General features: G+C 48.8%; 2 protein-coding genes across 5 annotated transcripts; one reads left to right on the top strand and one right to left on the bottom strand.

Moving 5' to 3' along the window:
• Positions 1 to 380: 380 nt before the first annotated feature.
• On the bottom strand, positions 381 to 3,000 carry LOC123099580 (metal transporter Nramp6). The gene is made up of 4 exons (XM_044521712.1): positions 2,304 to 3,000; positions 1,503 to 1,639; positions 754 to 1,406; positions 381 to 617 (listed from the first exon to the last, which is right to left on the bottom strand). Exons 1-4 carry the CDS (start codon positions 2,885 to 2,887, stop codon positions 399 to 401), a joined length of 1,593 nt encoding a protein of 530 aa, XP_044377647.1. The 5' UTR covers positions 2,888 to 3,000; the 3' UTR covers positions 381 to 398.
• Positions 3,001 to 5,548: 2,548 nt separating this feature from the next.
• On the top strand, positions 5,549 to 7,560 carry LOC123096127 (uncharacterized). Of its 4 annotated transcripts, none has more exons than XR_006446471.1 (4): positions 5,549 to 5,676; positions 5,764 to 5,988; positions 6,256 to 6,604; positions 6,671 to 7,560. XR_006446471.1 is itself a non-coding variant. In XM_044517752.1 (3 exons), exons 1-3 carry the CDS (start codon positions 5,618 to 5,620, stop codon positions 6,281 to 6,283), a joined length of 312 nt encoding a protein of 103 aa, XP_044373687.1. In that variant the 5' UTR covers positions 5,549 to 5,617; the 3' UTR covers positions 6,284 to 7,560. The 4 variants fall into 4 exon arrangements, 2 of the variants coding, with proteins under 2 accessions (XP_044373687.1, XP_044373686.1); XR_006446470.1 differs by having other exon boundaries at positions 6,310 to 6,604; XM_044517752.1 differs by having other exon boundaries at positions 6,256 to 7,560.
• The last annotated feature ends 6,671 nt before the right edge of the window (positions 7,561 to 14,231 follow it).

The raw sequence follows: 14,231 nt of genomic DNA on the forward strand, positions 1-14,231 counted from the left end.
CATGAATATCATATCATCATCCTCACTGCAATTTCTATACCGGGTGGTTAACTACGTTCGGTGATCAGTCTACACGGCCAGATAGAATGCCTTGCTCCACTCCTGTGTTTCTTTTGCACTGTTCGCCAAGTCGCAGAACAAACTACAGAATTACAAGACACAACAACGCATGTCCATCTCGATAGTGGGTAGTTACTGTTCTTCTCAACCAAAGAACGCGCCATCCTTAATTCCTCTGTGCAATCTACAATGTGATATCCCAAATCTTGATCGGATCTGACTCTTGTATGCTGACTATACCCCCAATGCTCACCAGCTCGGATCCTCTATACTATGCTATTAAGCTATGGACCTATGGTAGAACAAAACTGGCTATACTATACACACCCTGTTCTTCGTCATTTGAAGCTAGCATCCTTGTTGTTTACTGGTGTAAATACATGGTTAGGCAGGTCCGTGCACCGGAGGATGAGATACAGTAGGAACGCGGCGTAAGCAACCACAGCCACGCAGAGAAACGAGCCCGATACCGCGCCCCTAATTTCCGACGAGAAGAAATCCAACAAGAGATAGCCGTTGATTAGGATCGGCAACGACGCAACCGTCCAGGTCACAATCTGCACCAACATGCATGCCAAGGTCAGTTCAGAATCCTATGTGAGACTGATAATGATTTGGCTAAACTGAAAACAGCTAAATAAAACACAACTAGAACCTATTGGATTTCAGCATCAGCGACCATCCATTACTCACCTGTGTTGTTAGACCTATCTTGAACACCCCCATGACCTGCTCCTTGGACACCAACGTAATCAGCGGTATGAGCGAGAAAGGGATCTGAACTGACTGGAGGACATTGAGCCACTCGTTCAGAACGTCCAGCGCAGATTCAGACGCGTTGAAGTACAGCGCAACAACGATCGTCGGCACGATCGCAAAGCTTCGGGTGATCATCGCCCTCATCCACTTCTTCAGTCGCCAGTTCAGGAACCCATCCATTATAAACTGTCCGGCATAGGTTCCGGTTATGGTGCTGCTCGTGCCGGCGGCCAAGAGGCCGACCCCCCAAATGGAGAGGATGGGGAAGTAATCCCCCCCAAACTTTTCTTGGAGATACTGCCCGGCGTTTTCGAGCCCGATCGTGCGCGCTTCTTCGGTGCCGTAAAACCCTTTCGCGAAAACCGTCGTGACAAACAGGTTTATCATGAAGGGCACCACCAGCGCCATGGTTGATTCGATGCTGTAGTACCTCAGCGCTTCCCGGACTTGGTATTCCTTGTTCTGGTCTACTTTTCTTGATTGGACAAGAGCAGAGTGGAGGAACACATTGTGGGGGGTGATGACACATCCCACGATCCCTACTGCTTGCCTTAGTGTTCTTGAGCTCAGCTTAGGAACCAGAAGACCTATTTTGCGTAGAGATTAGTTTCACGTCAGCTGAAGAATGGATCAAATAATGGAATGTGTTAAGAAAAGTGAAGAAGAAAAAAAAGGATACTTACCAACAATTAGGTCTTTCCCACTGGGTTTGGTTTCTATGAACATCCATGCGAAGGACCAGGCCATTATTGCAATCATAACTGCAAATAGAGCCTCCAATTTCCTCACTCCGTAGTTCTCAATCGAAAGGAAAATAAAGCTGATGAAAAAGTATATTAAGGGTAAGTGGAGTGAAACCTTCTGCTCATCCAAATAATAACACTATAACAAAATAAATGGTCATCATGTAAGCAAGCTATTTGCAAATACTGGTGCTGCATGCAGTAGTTCAGGTAATACTGTAAAATAACAAACATCATTTCTGTTGTTACACCATATGCTAGTTTTCATGCATAGTGCATAGAAGTCAAAATGATCAAATATTTTTCACATTTCTGATATCCATAGAGAAATGTTCAGTCCTGGTCGTCTACAAAGTTCAACAAAAATATTCTGCAGCATGTCATATATCGATGTGATAAATGTTTTTCCATCTCTGCAACTGCATACTGACTCAGAGTTCTGAATAAAAAGAAATCACAAACTGAAACTAACTTAATCAGATTTCAGTTTTTGCAACTGATTCTACACACTGAAACTAATCTGTTCAAATTTCAAGTTTTGCTGCGACTCGCTACTGAACACTTTTTTTTACAGCACATGGACGTTCTCATCATATAGATTTGGAGTCAGCCGCAGATTTCTGGGAGGTCATCTCAAGAATATCTCAAAATCAACAAATCTCCAGAATATCTCAAACATCTTTGGCAACTGGCATCGAGCAGTACATCTCAACAGCACATGAAAGGGCGACCATAACTCACCAGTCCAATGCGGTGATGACAACGCCGGCCCAAATGGGAAGGAATCCGCGGCTGAGGATCTTGATGGCAATGGCGCTCCCGATGACCTCCTGGATGTCGGCGCTGACCATGGAGACCTCGGCCATGAGCCAGAGCGCGCGGCGCACCCAGTCCGGGTACTCGTCGCGGCAGAGCTCGGCAAGGTTCTTCCCGGTGGCCACCCCGAGGCGCGCGGCGAGCAGCTGGATGAGCAGCCCCATGGCCGTGGCCCAGAGAAGCAGCCAGAGCAGCGTGTCGCCGGCGGTGGCGCCGGCCTGGAGGTCGCCCTCGAGGTTGCCCGGGTCGAGGAAGGCGATGCTCATCAGGAACCCGGGCCCCGTGAAGAGCCAGAGCTTGCGCCACGAGAAGGGCGGCGCGCGGCCGGTGGCGGAGAAGAGGTCCTCCTCGTCGGCGTCGGGGTCGGTGGCGATGGACACGACGATCTTCTCGGCCGGCTCGAAGGCGCACTGCTCGGGGTCCTCGTCGGAGGAGGAGGACGCGCGGAGCAGCGCGTGCGCCTCGACGTCGGGGCCGGCGCCCGCGGCTGGGTCCCCGTCGGCGGCCATGGGACAACAGGCGGTGAAGCTGCGTCGCGCGAAACCGAGCGCCGGCCGGCGTTCTTTGCCGGATGTTTCGGGGGCTCCTATGGCTGGGGAATGCCCGTGGTTAAACCATATGATCCTCGTTGCTCAAAAGTCAAAACTAAATATACACCCCGGAAATCCACGAGGTCGAAACATTTTGGCTGGTGTGCCCTCGCATGCCTGCATGCCTGCATGCGGCGTACATGAACCGTACAGGCGAAAAAGTTCGCTCTTTGACCTGGGTGTTCGATGCACGCAGCTGCTCTAGCAAGCGCGTGTGGAATGAGCGATCATAATTTAAGTGCTTTACATGCAGTCCTACCTGGCGGGTTAGGATTGGATTGTAGAGCATCTACAGCCGCAGAGGAGAAATATGACCCCTCAAACGCCCGGGCACTCCTCAAACAGCCTCGTCTACATCCGTGTATTTCATATCCGATCCCCTATATCCCATATTAAACCATGCTACGTCAATCAGCAAACGGACACAGACAAGCACAATACTTTCACCAAAAGATCAGATGTTCAAACGACCACCAAAGGTCAAACGACGGACAACTTGAAACTATGTCTAAAACTTGAAAATAAATTGAAACAAAGCGATCTCCACCATTTCCGGGCCGGCCCCTTCCCCTTCCGGTCGCCCGCGCAGTTGTAGCCATCGGCGGCTGGTGGAGGATCGTGAGGAGCCGTCAACGTCGTCGAAAGAGGAGGAGACGATGATGAGGCCCTTGAGGCGCCGGACGGCCCGGTCCTGCTGCCGCTTCAGCCTGGCCAGCCGAGCCGCCTCCATCGCCTTCTCCTTGACCTCGCGCTCGGACTACTCGATAGCTAGCCGGAGAGCCTTCACATTCTTCCGACGGAGCCCGAGCGTCTGTCTCCGTCGTCGTAAGCGACCGGCGGTAGACCCACACGAGGAGCCGCTCGTCCTCGCCGGGCTCTGTGGGTAACCCGTGGCACCGATGGACAGAGCTCTCTGCTGCGTCCCTCTCCCTTGCCCGCTGCCTCTCGCGGCAGGCAGCGGGCGCCCCTAACTCCGGCGTGCGTGTCCGGGCCGACGCTGCGGCGACGGGCACAAGCACCCACCGCTACCCGCGCGTGTGTGTGGGGGGGGGGGCAGCAGGCGGCGGGGCAAGGGGACGGCGTGGGGGAGGTGCGGACTGTGCAACCCGCGCGGAGCCAAGCGCGGACCTGGAGGAGCCAGCATCGGCTTCCTCGCTGCAGCGGCGGGAGAGAGGCGAGGCCGATCCGGAACTGCCACCCGTGTCCACCTTGGACCTCTCGAGGGCAATGCGGAGGGCTAGATCCTCGTCGGAGTTGGAGGAGGAGCGACTGCCGATGCACGACATGGTGGCCGTAGTCACCGGAGTTGTCGGAGTGGATCGAATCGGATAAATCGAAGGGAAGAAGAAGAGATAGATCGAGAGTGGAGTGAGTTAGGGTTTCCGGATTGAGGATATTTATGGGGACAAAGTAGAGTAGGGGTGGGCAGGACCGACATGGCGGGCATGCCCGGGCGCGGTCATCGAAGCGCGCAGGGAGTACATCCCAATTATTCCGAGCACAACTTGTTCAGTTTACCATTCTACGCACTCTAATCTAAAGTAAGGTTCTTGTTCTTTTTTTTTTGGGGGAAAGATTTTTGTTCTCCTTGAGGTTGCTTGTTTTAACTGTGGACAGTGAGGCAATTAAGCTCACCAACACATTGTCCATATTATAATTATAGGAAAGATGGTAATCGATCCAAGTTTCGACTTTCAAGTTGTAACATGGAAAGATGATAACTGCATGTGATAGAGAAATGTCTAACAGCTCCCGGGTGCTCCTACACCCTCATGAACAGTGAATTCATATAAAATTGAAAAAAACAAAAAAATCTGACACTTTCAGGGATCAAAAATTATCAAAGGTTTGATGTTCCTGCAAAGTTTCAACGATAAATAACCTCCGTGGAGCCCTCACAAAAAAAACAAAATCACTGCTCAAAAATGTACATAAACTTTGGACAATGATTTTGTTTTTTATTTGAGTACTCTTCGAATGTTATTTTTAGCTAAAACTTTGCAAGATCATCAAAAAAATTATGAACGATGTCCCAAAGTTTCAGACTTTTTTGATTTGTTTTGAATTTACTGTTCATAGAGAGTGTAGGGGCACCCGGGTGCTGAAAATCCTATCTCCATCTGATACTGGTATATAGCAAGGAGATCAAACCATGAAGTTACTCCATCGATAAATATGTCTCGGAGTGAGAGTTGGTGAAACTGAATTGCTTCACCGAGATGCAGCACCTGCCACGAACAAATTTACGCACAAGAGCCGAAGCAACACGGTCCAAATATAGCTAGCATTCTTCTATCCTGGGAGTTTTTAGAGAAGGCCGCACCGAGAACGGCGATGGAGAGGACGGGCGCGTGCGCTCCTGCTACGTGGACCAATTGAGCAAGAGCGCAGTGGTGGGCCTCTTCGGGTGGACGTTCACATGCAGTTGAGCGTACTGTTGATACATACGGATCGGGCGTGTACGGTGCGCGGTAGCGGCAGGACATGGGAAATGTACTGTTGGTAGGAGTACATGTCATGACGCGCGGTACACATGACAGAGATAAATAAATGCCAGCGCGGACCAACCATAAGTCCCGATCCCCACCCTCCCACCCCCGCCCCCTCATTTCGAGTGATCCGCGGCGCCGTCAACAAAGACGACAGCTCATGGCGACGGCGGAGGAGGGCGGCAATGGACTGGAGTTCCTATCAGATCCGGTGGACAGGTATTGTTGCTAGTTCATCTTCTGCTAAGTACTAACGCCGAATCTCTTTGCGGGAACCAACTTACGGATACCTGGGTGTTCTCGCAGGTTCCCCTTGCCGGATCTTGCATCCAGCGATTTGACGCCCACCGGTGAGCCAGATACTGGTCTCACCCAATCAGCTGCTGAATCGAGTATGGGATATGTTGGCGACTTGCCGCTTACAATCCAATTGCCCATGAACAACGGCTGCGAAGAACTGAGCTTGTCGGCGGCCGATTCACAGCAATCAACAGGAAAGGATGACCCTCAAGCCCCCGGGTGGACAAAAAGGTACCCTCTTTTCCTCTTGTTGCTCAACTCTGAAACTAGAGCGCTAAAACATGTCTGAAAATTATAGAACTCTAAAAGTAAAGCTGTACTTCCATGTTGCTCGCTTATCAACAGTGAGATGCTGATGAGAAAGAAGGCAAACGTCAGTTTGTCTTTGCTTATGCTCAGCTCTGAAGCTAGTATGCTAAAACATGTCTGGATAAGTTAAATCTCTGACTGTAAAGCTGTACTCCCATGTTGCTCACCTATGAACATTGCATTCTTCAGGGAAAAGAAGGCAACCGTTAACAGTTAGAAATAATTCATTCTTACTGATGCAAGGTTTGTATTGGGCGAGCCCCTATCGAGCATGCACCTTGTGCTGGAAGAGTATGTGCCCTTCAAAAAACCTTAAGAGGATACGCAGAGAAGAAAACTGATACCGTATGAAGCAGGACAATACAGAGTAGAAGTTGAAAAAGGTTCAAAATATTATGTACACCGGTACCACCCAGAGAGACATGACAAGTGGTGCAGAGTAGTGTACATAGTGCACGTTCTTGCTGAGGGTGAAGAACTCTCATGGGAATGTGGTAACTTCGAGCTCACAGGATTGCTATGCTGCCATTCAGTTAAGGTACATTAGCTGTCAGCCTCACTTGAGAAACCTATATATGCTGAACAAATAAAAATTGTATTGCAGGTTCTTGATTTCTTGGGTATAGAGAAAATTCCATGAAAGCATATCCTCAAAAGGTGGACAAAAGATGCAAGAGATATCCTTCCAGCTCACTTGGCACACCTGCAAGATTTCAGCTAACTTCATAACGTTCAGACATTCAAATCTGTATACACATGCTTTAGAGGTTGTAAAGCTTGGTGATGCAAATCCAATTGCATATAATTGCGCAATGGAACTTCTTAGGGCAGCAATGGATAAACTGACCCCTTTAGCTTCTGAGCATGATGGTCTGGGTTTGGAACACAGAACTGAATTCAAGAGGGCAAAAGTTACAGAATTAAGTCTCTTGCAAGGACCAGAAAATGGATGCATGAGCGACGATGAAGGTAGCGCCGTCGGAAATTACATTGGATTATCAGCTCCAGAACGCAAACGCAAAGCCGGTCGACCAACGAACGCAGAGACAAGCCTCCATATGATGACCGGTCTGCAAAGAGCAAAAAAGTTAAGGTTGCATCACAACTTGATACAGTTATCGGATGCAGTACAAGCAAGCCAACACGATTCTGCACTATATGTTGTGGCCCTGGTCATAAGAGCACGACGTGTCCACAAAGAGGGGACACCCCTCAAAAGAAAAGGAAAGAAGCGAAATGCTCAATCTGCGGAGTGGGAGGGCATCGAAAGAACACCTGTAGCAATCCTAAGATTGTGGTACATGTTGCCGAGCAACCAGCTCATTATCCTGCTATCGAAGCATCTTTCCCCTGCATCCTGACTGCTCACTGCCAGCCTCCTTATATACATTATGTATTGTCAGATTAGTAATATGTATTTGTCTGAACCTTGAGCTGTCTGGATGTGTTGTTTAAAACTAATTTCATGCTGCTATAACAAATATCTCATATTAATGTCCGTGTGCTACTGATGACATATTCATCTACTATCCATTAGACAGACATATATCTCCACTTATATCTCCTGTCTCCGTGTTAATTTTTCCTGAAATGTGGAACAATGATTCATCTATGCAAGCAGCAAGCATTTCAAGTATCGCTGGATTTTCCCTATTTCTCCCTTTTATTATGAATGATCACTGCTAGTGCGCTGAGCTAAATTATGTACTGTATTTGTCTGATGCCCTGAATTATGTGGATGTATTGTTCAAAGCTAGGTTTCATGCTGCTGTAACAAAGATTTCATAGTAATATTTGTGTGCTAATGATGACATATTCGGCTATCATTCCTTAGAGTCACTTATTTCTCTTATTTTCCCAAATATTGTTTCTTGAAAATTTTACTAAAATCACACGCGAATTTTCCTCTATAAATGCTATGCTTGACAAACAAGACGGCACCGACAGCACAATGTGCACACTCTTCTCAGCCATGGGCGTGGCCGCAGCACTGTACACACCTAGTTTAATTTTTTTTAATCCTTTTCGAGCGCCCGCCCAGCACATAACTGATCCCCCGTCACAGGCAAACGCCCGTCAAAGCCCACCTCCGCTATGTACGTATGCCAATTCGTACCTCCCCGTATGCCCTCCATGTACCACCAAAAAACATATAATAAAGCATGGAGCCCGCATCCCCATAGCACGTTCGATGGTTGGAGTGCAGAAATCACATATTTGACCTGAGTGCGAAATCCAATCACAAACTGACCTGCTTTCGAAAAAAATTCACTCGGCTGACCCTTTCGTGTGGCGCCCGACAGCTAGGCGCCGCACACTACCATGCAGCGCCTCTGCCTTAGGCGTCGCACCTCCTGCCAGCGTGGCAGCCCTGGTCCAGTTGCGGCCCCACAGACAGCACTGCAACGCCTAAGGCTTAGGCGCCACACTGTGTAAAGTGCAACGCCTATCGCTTGGGCGCTGCACATTGACTTAAGCCGCATCGGGCCAGCCCCTCCCAGCAGTTCTTCCCAGAGGAAGTTGCTCTGTTTAGAGAGAGCGTCGGCGGCGGCGGCCCCTTCGCATCCCCCCCCCCCCCCACACACCCCTCTCAGATCTGAAGTTTTGAGGCCCGGATTCGATCTCCAATCCCTCCTACTAGGTAAACTCCTCCGTTCCCTTTCTTTTCCTCCGTAAATGCGTTGCAATTTTAGGGATTTCCCAAGATTAGGTGGAACCTTTGATTTGCTTGGTTTGGATCTTTGTTTGCCCAAGATTAGGTGGAACCTTTGATCCCCCCCCCCCCACACACACACTATATGATTCTTGTTAGTGAAACCTAGATTGTAAATTTTTTAGATATATATGAGATGCCTAGTTTTGTAGATAATTATGAGATGTTGAGTTTTGTAGCTATATGTGAGATGTTGAGTTTTTTTAGATATATATGAAATGTTTAGTTTATTTGAAATATGAGATGTTGATTTACTTGAACACATATGACATACTAGATATATATGATAATTTACAATCATTTATTCATTGTGTGAGAAGGAGATGTTGAGATTCTTGTAGATGAATACATATGAGATGTTTAGATGAACACATATGAAATGTTGAGTGTTTACCAATATTTGAGATGAACTCATATATGTTTATTGTTTGAAATTTGTAAGGATGGTTTGGCTTCTCGACGATGTCTACGACACGAAACACCGGGCCTACATGATGCACGAGAAGGAGATGGTAATAACGAGTAATCTAAATATTTTGCAAATTTGCCTTAAGTTGAAATTTACATGCCCTAAGATTTGTCATTACTTTTTTTTGCAGAAGCTTGAACCTTTGAAGATTCGGTATCACGGGGTCTCTGGTCCTGCCATGCCTTACGATGAGCGGTACACACCGTACATCAAGCAGGCAGGACTACTCCCGTGGATTCAGTTGGTCAGCCGGTCCACGCCGAATCTGAATGCTCCACTGGTGTCCGCTCTTGCTGATCGATGGAGGCCGGAGACGCATAGTTTCCATCTTCGGACTGGGAAGATGACCTTGACGCTCGAGGATGTCTCGTTGATCACCGGTCTTGCTATCGACGGGATGCCTCTCTGTTGGTGCCCATCGTTTGTGGTTCCTCCAGGCTCTTTCACTTCATACTTCCACTCGTTGTCGTCATATAGTACAGCTTCTTGGGAGTCTGCCTTTCGTGATTGAAAGTCCAACCATTCTTCAACCTTTGGTGGGAAATAGTACTTGTGATTATCCTTGTTCTCACCAGCAGTCTGCTTATCCGTCTCCATTGAGTACTTTAAAAAGTATCCATTCATCTTGTCAAATGTGTATTGAATTATTGCCGTCACGGGTAATGCACGTACACCCTTGAGCACCTTATTGAAGCATTCTGCCATATTGCTTGTCATTTGACCGTACCTCCGGCCATCTTCATCGAAAGCACATGCCCACATATTCCTTTCGACAATGTTCTTATTCAGAAATTCAAGACCACCGGGGTCAAGTTTCTTGTGTCTGAGCAATGCATTGAACAATGTGGCAAACCGCTTGTTGGTGAAAGCGAGACAACAATCTTGAAGATCATCGGCCAACTCCTTGATACCACATGCCCTATAGAAGTTTGCACAAAAGTGCCTCATGCACCATCGATGGTGCAACTTTGTATGTCCAGGAATGTCAACCACCACCGCATTTAGAATTCCTGGATGGCGATCCGATATGACACAAATTTCCCTTTCAGCCGGTAATACCCTTGTTCTCAATTGACGCAAGAACCACTCCCAGTTATCATTGTTCTCCACCTCAACCAAAGCGAAAGCCAAAGGCAACACCCGGTTATTGGCATCACTTGCTATTGCAACCAATAAAGTGCCCTTGTATTGTCCGGCCAAGAACGTGCCATCAATGGCGATGACGGGCCGACAATGCTCAAAAGCCCTCATGCATTGCTCAAAGGCCCAAAATGCACGGCCAAATACTCGGATGGTCCTCCCGTTATGAATCAATGTTTGGTGCCCATGAGGCTCAACCACGTGAACCATGCCTGGGTTTGTGGCGGCCATAGCTAACAACAACCTAGGGAGTCGGTTGTATGCTTCCTCCCAATTGCCATACAACATCTTGAATGCGGCTTGCTTCGCCTTCCATGCCTTGCCGTACTTCACCTTGTAATGAAAGATGGCTTTCACAAGGTCAATGACACTCTTGATGCTCATTATTGGAAGTGTGGATATTTGGTTGGATAACCTGTAAGCAATGAACTCGGACGTGAGTTGTCTGTGTTGTTGGTACACAAGCTCACCATCCGCATTCTTGTGCCGGCACATGTGAGTTGGTAGACAACTCACATGCGCCAAGTGGGACCTCCTTTCCATGGCCTCGCACGCACAATCCATGGACATCTTGGCACTTCACATTTGACCGCGTAACGCACATTGACGTCCGAGTTGGCCACTTTATGTGGACGATAATGTGTAACCGAATAGTTGTCAAGCCACATCTTCAATTCCAAGAAGGATTCAAACTCACAACCGGGATATATCCCGTTCTTGCCGTCTTCCAAATCACGGTGAGAACTTGGCCTAGCTCCAAGAGATATGCATTTGCCACCATCCACAACGGCTTCATCCGCGAGACTAAGATCCTTGAACAATGGTGTCTTGTGATCCTCCCGAATACCTTCTTGAATGCTTGGGCCTCCTTCGGCGTGAACCCCTCCTCATCAACTTCTTCATCGGGACCATCGTCATCCGAGTCCGATGCATATGCACGGGAAAAAGGGATGGATTGGTCCATTGTCTCTTGCACATGATATTGGTCGAGATCACCCACATTGTTGTCATGGAGATCAACTTCGTTGTCATCCTCCTCGTACTCATCATTCTCCTCTTCAAAAGCTTCATTTTGGTTGTTTGGAGTCGGGCTCAATGTTGGCCAATCTTGTTGCATGAAATGAGGTTCACTCATTTGATCTTGGTTAATGGGTGGGGGAGTGCTAGCAACCAACGGGGAGGGGTTCCGGTTCAAGTCCAAATTCAAAGTAGACTCAACCTTCTTGGAGGCAAATAACTCAAGAGCCTTGTCTAGAGATTCGGCAACCGTCTCCTTGTATGCAACCCAACGTTGCTCGGAGTTCACACGCATTGTCTTCCAACGGATGTGCATTCCAAAACCAACATTATGCCTTCCCTCGAACTCAACAACGTCACTTGGGTCCATCCAATTCAAATCCTTCCTCACTTGGTCCAAGAGCTCCGCATAGCTAGGACTACTCTCAAACACCATGTCAAGCTCATCCGGGTCCGGCTCAACATTGCCTTTCAAAAAGGCCTCTTTATCCACATGATGAACATAAACACATGTTCTCCCCATCCCTACAATAATCAAAAACACACATATATCAAGTAAGTACTTAACAAAAATATTTGCACAAAATACATATGCCATAACATATATATGAATTAATAACCATAACCCCCACTTAACAATAACCACAATCCTAACCATAGGATAACCCTAACACCAACATCAAACACACATAACCCTAACCCTAGCATACTATGAAAGCCTAACCATACCAAATTAGCAAAGAAACATAACATCATTCAACACAAATTTGCAAATCCAAGCCAAAGCTAGGGTTTCCCCAAAGTAGCAAGATTTGAGCAAATGTGACAATTCCTATGGATGAAAACGAGGGGATCGGAGGAGATTACCTTAAGGGAGGGGTTGGCTTCTAAATCCAGGGTCAAATACTCCGGATTTGCAAGATTTGAGAAGGATTTGAGAGGGAGGAGAGGGGAAGAGAGGAGGGGCGCAAGTCTAAGGGTTGGGTGGGGTGGGGGTGTGTGGGGTGGGGGTGGGAGGGGAGAGAGGGTGGGGCCAGCATAAGTGGAACACAGACTTGCAGCGCCTAAAAGACGGGCGCTGCACATTACAAGTGTGGCGCCTAAGCCTTAGGCGCTGCAGTGCTGTCTGTGGGGCCGCAACTAGACCAGCGCTGCCACGCTGGCAGGAGGCGCGACGCCTAAGGCACAGGCGCTGCATAGTAGTGTGCGGCGCCTAGTTGTCGGGCGCCACACGAAAGGGTCAGCCGAGTGAAAAAATTCGAAAGCAGGTCAGTTTGTGATTTGATTTCGCCCTCAGGTCAAATATGTGATTTCTGCCTACCATGAGCGCGCGCTCTCCTACTCCCTCCGTTCGGAATTACTTGTCTCGAAAATGGATGTATTTAAAACTAAAATACGTCTAGATACATCCATTTCTACGACAAGTAATTCCGAACGGAGGGAGTACCAATTTTCGAGGGTGCGCCGCACCCTATGACAATATCCGAGGAGTAAAGCAGTGAGAATTAATGTTCTTACCTCTAGCTTGAGGTAGACTTCAAGATGTTTTAGCTTTTTCCCGATTCGCTTGTATTTAGACGCGTTTTAGTGTTTATGTTAATTCATTTCATTCTGTATGTAGTCCAAATTGATATATCAATCTAAGTATCTAAAAGCATGTTATAATTTGGAACAGAGGGAGTAGTATCACTATTAGCCAGTCGTAGACTACTATTAAACCAAGAGATGAACCAGACAAATGTGTTGTCACGTACTGCTCTCGGCGAGGGAATAGAACGACGTCCATGGGCAAGCTGCACCGTTATCATTTTGATAGTAGAACCCTGCCCTGCTTTAATTTGTGGGTCGTGGCTAGGGAAAAAATGAGCAAGCTGCGCCGCGTAGTGCTGCAATTAAGCTCACCAACAACTTTCCTATAGGAAAGGAAAGATGCTAACCGATCGAAGTTTCAACCTTCATGCATGCAGTAACATGCAATGGAAAGATGCTAACTACATCTGAGTCCTCCTCCCTCCCCTCCCTGGCCGCTCCCCCGAGCGCCGCTAGGGAGGGGGGGGGGGGGGGGGGGAGGCTCGGCCCCCCCTCCTTGTTCCTCCCTCTCCCCTCGCCGCAGCCTCGACGCGACGGCGGGGCCTCTTTCTCCCCCGCGCGGCGCTGGATGGTGCGGGCCATCTGGGTTGGGCGACGACGCGATGTGGTGCGGGCTCAGGGTGCGGCAGCGGCTGGCGACGGGGGCGCAGCCTGCTGGCGGCGGCGTGGAGTGGCTGGTGTGGGCTGGGGGCGTGCTTTGCTCCCGGCAGCGGGTTTGGGCACGACCCAGATCTGACGCGTCAGCGGCTCGGGTGGCCTGGGCCCTTGTGGTGGCGGGGCTCCGGCTCGCCGCAGGTGGTGGCTTGCTCCGGTGGCCGCCCTGCTGCGGCACTCCCTGTGTGTGTGTCTGTGTGTGTGTGTCTGGGTGTGCGTGTGCGTGTGTGTGTGTGCACGCGTGTGGGTGTGTGCGTGTGTGTCTCTGTGTGTCTCTGTGTGTGCGTCTGTGCGTGTGTGTGTGGGTGGGTGCGTGTGTGTGTGTGTATGTGTGTGTGTGTGTCTCTCTCTCTGTGTGCGTGTGCGTGCGTGTGCATGCGCGCGCGGGGGTGTGTGCGCGTGCGTGCGTGTTGGAAGTAACTCACGGTTTCCACTACCCAAAAAACAACAAGATTCAAGGGTACGTGAAGGACTATGAGGATCAAGTACCTGGTCACCTTAAAAACCCCAAAAGTAGGAAGTCTAGCGTGCTTCTTACCTCTTTCTTGACTCGGTTTTTCACAGGGGCATCGAATTCTTTTA

The sequence above is a fragment of the Triticum aestivum genome, chromosome 4D (assembly GCF_018294505.1).
Source record: "Triticum aestivum cultivar Chinese Spring chromosome 4D, IWGSC CS RefSeq v2.1, whole genome shotgun sequence".
NCBI lineage: Eukaryota > Viridiplantae > Streptophyta > Magnoliopsida > Poales > Poaceae > Triticum > Triticum aestivum.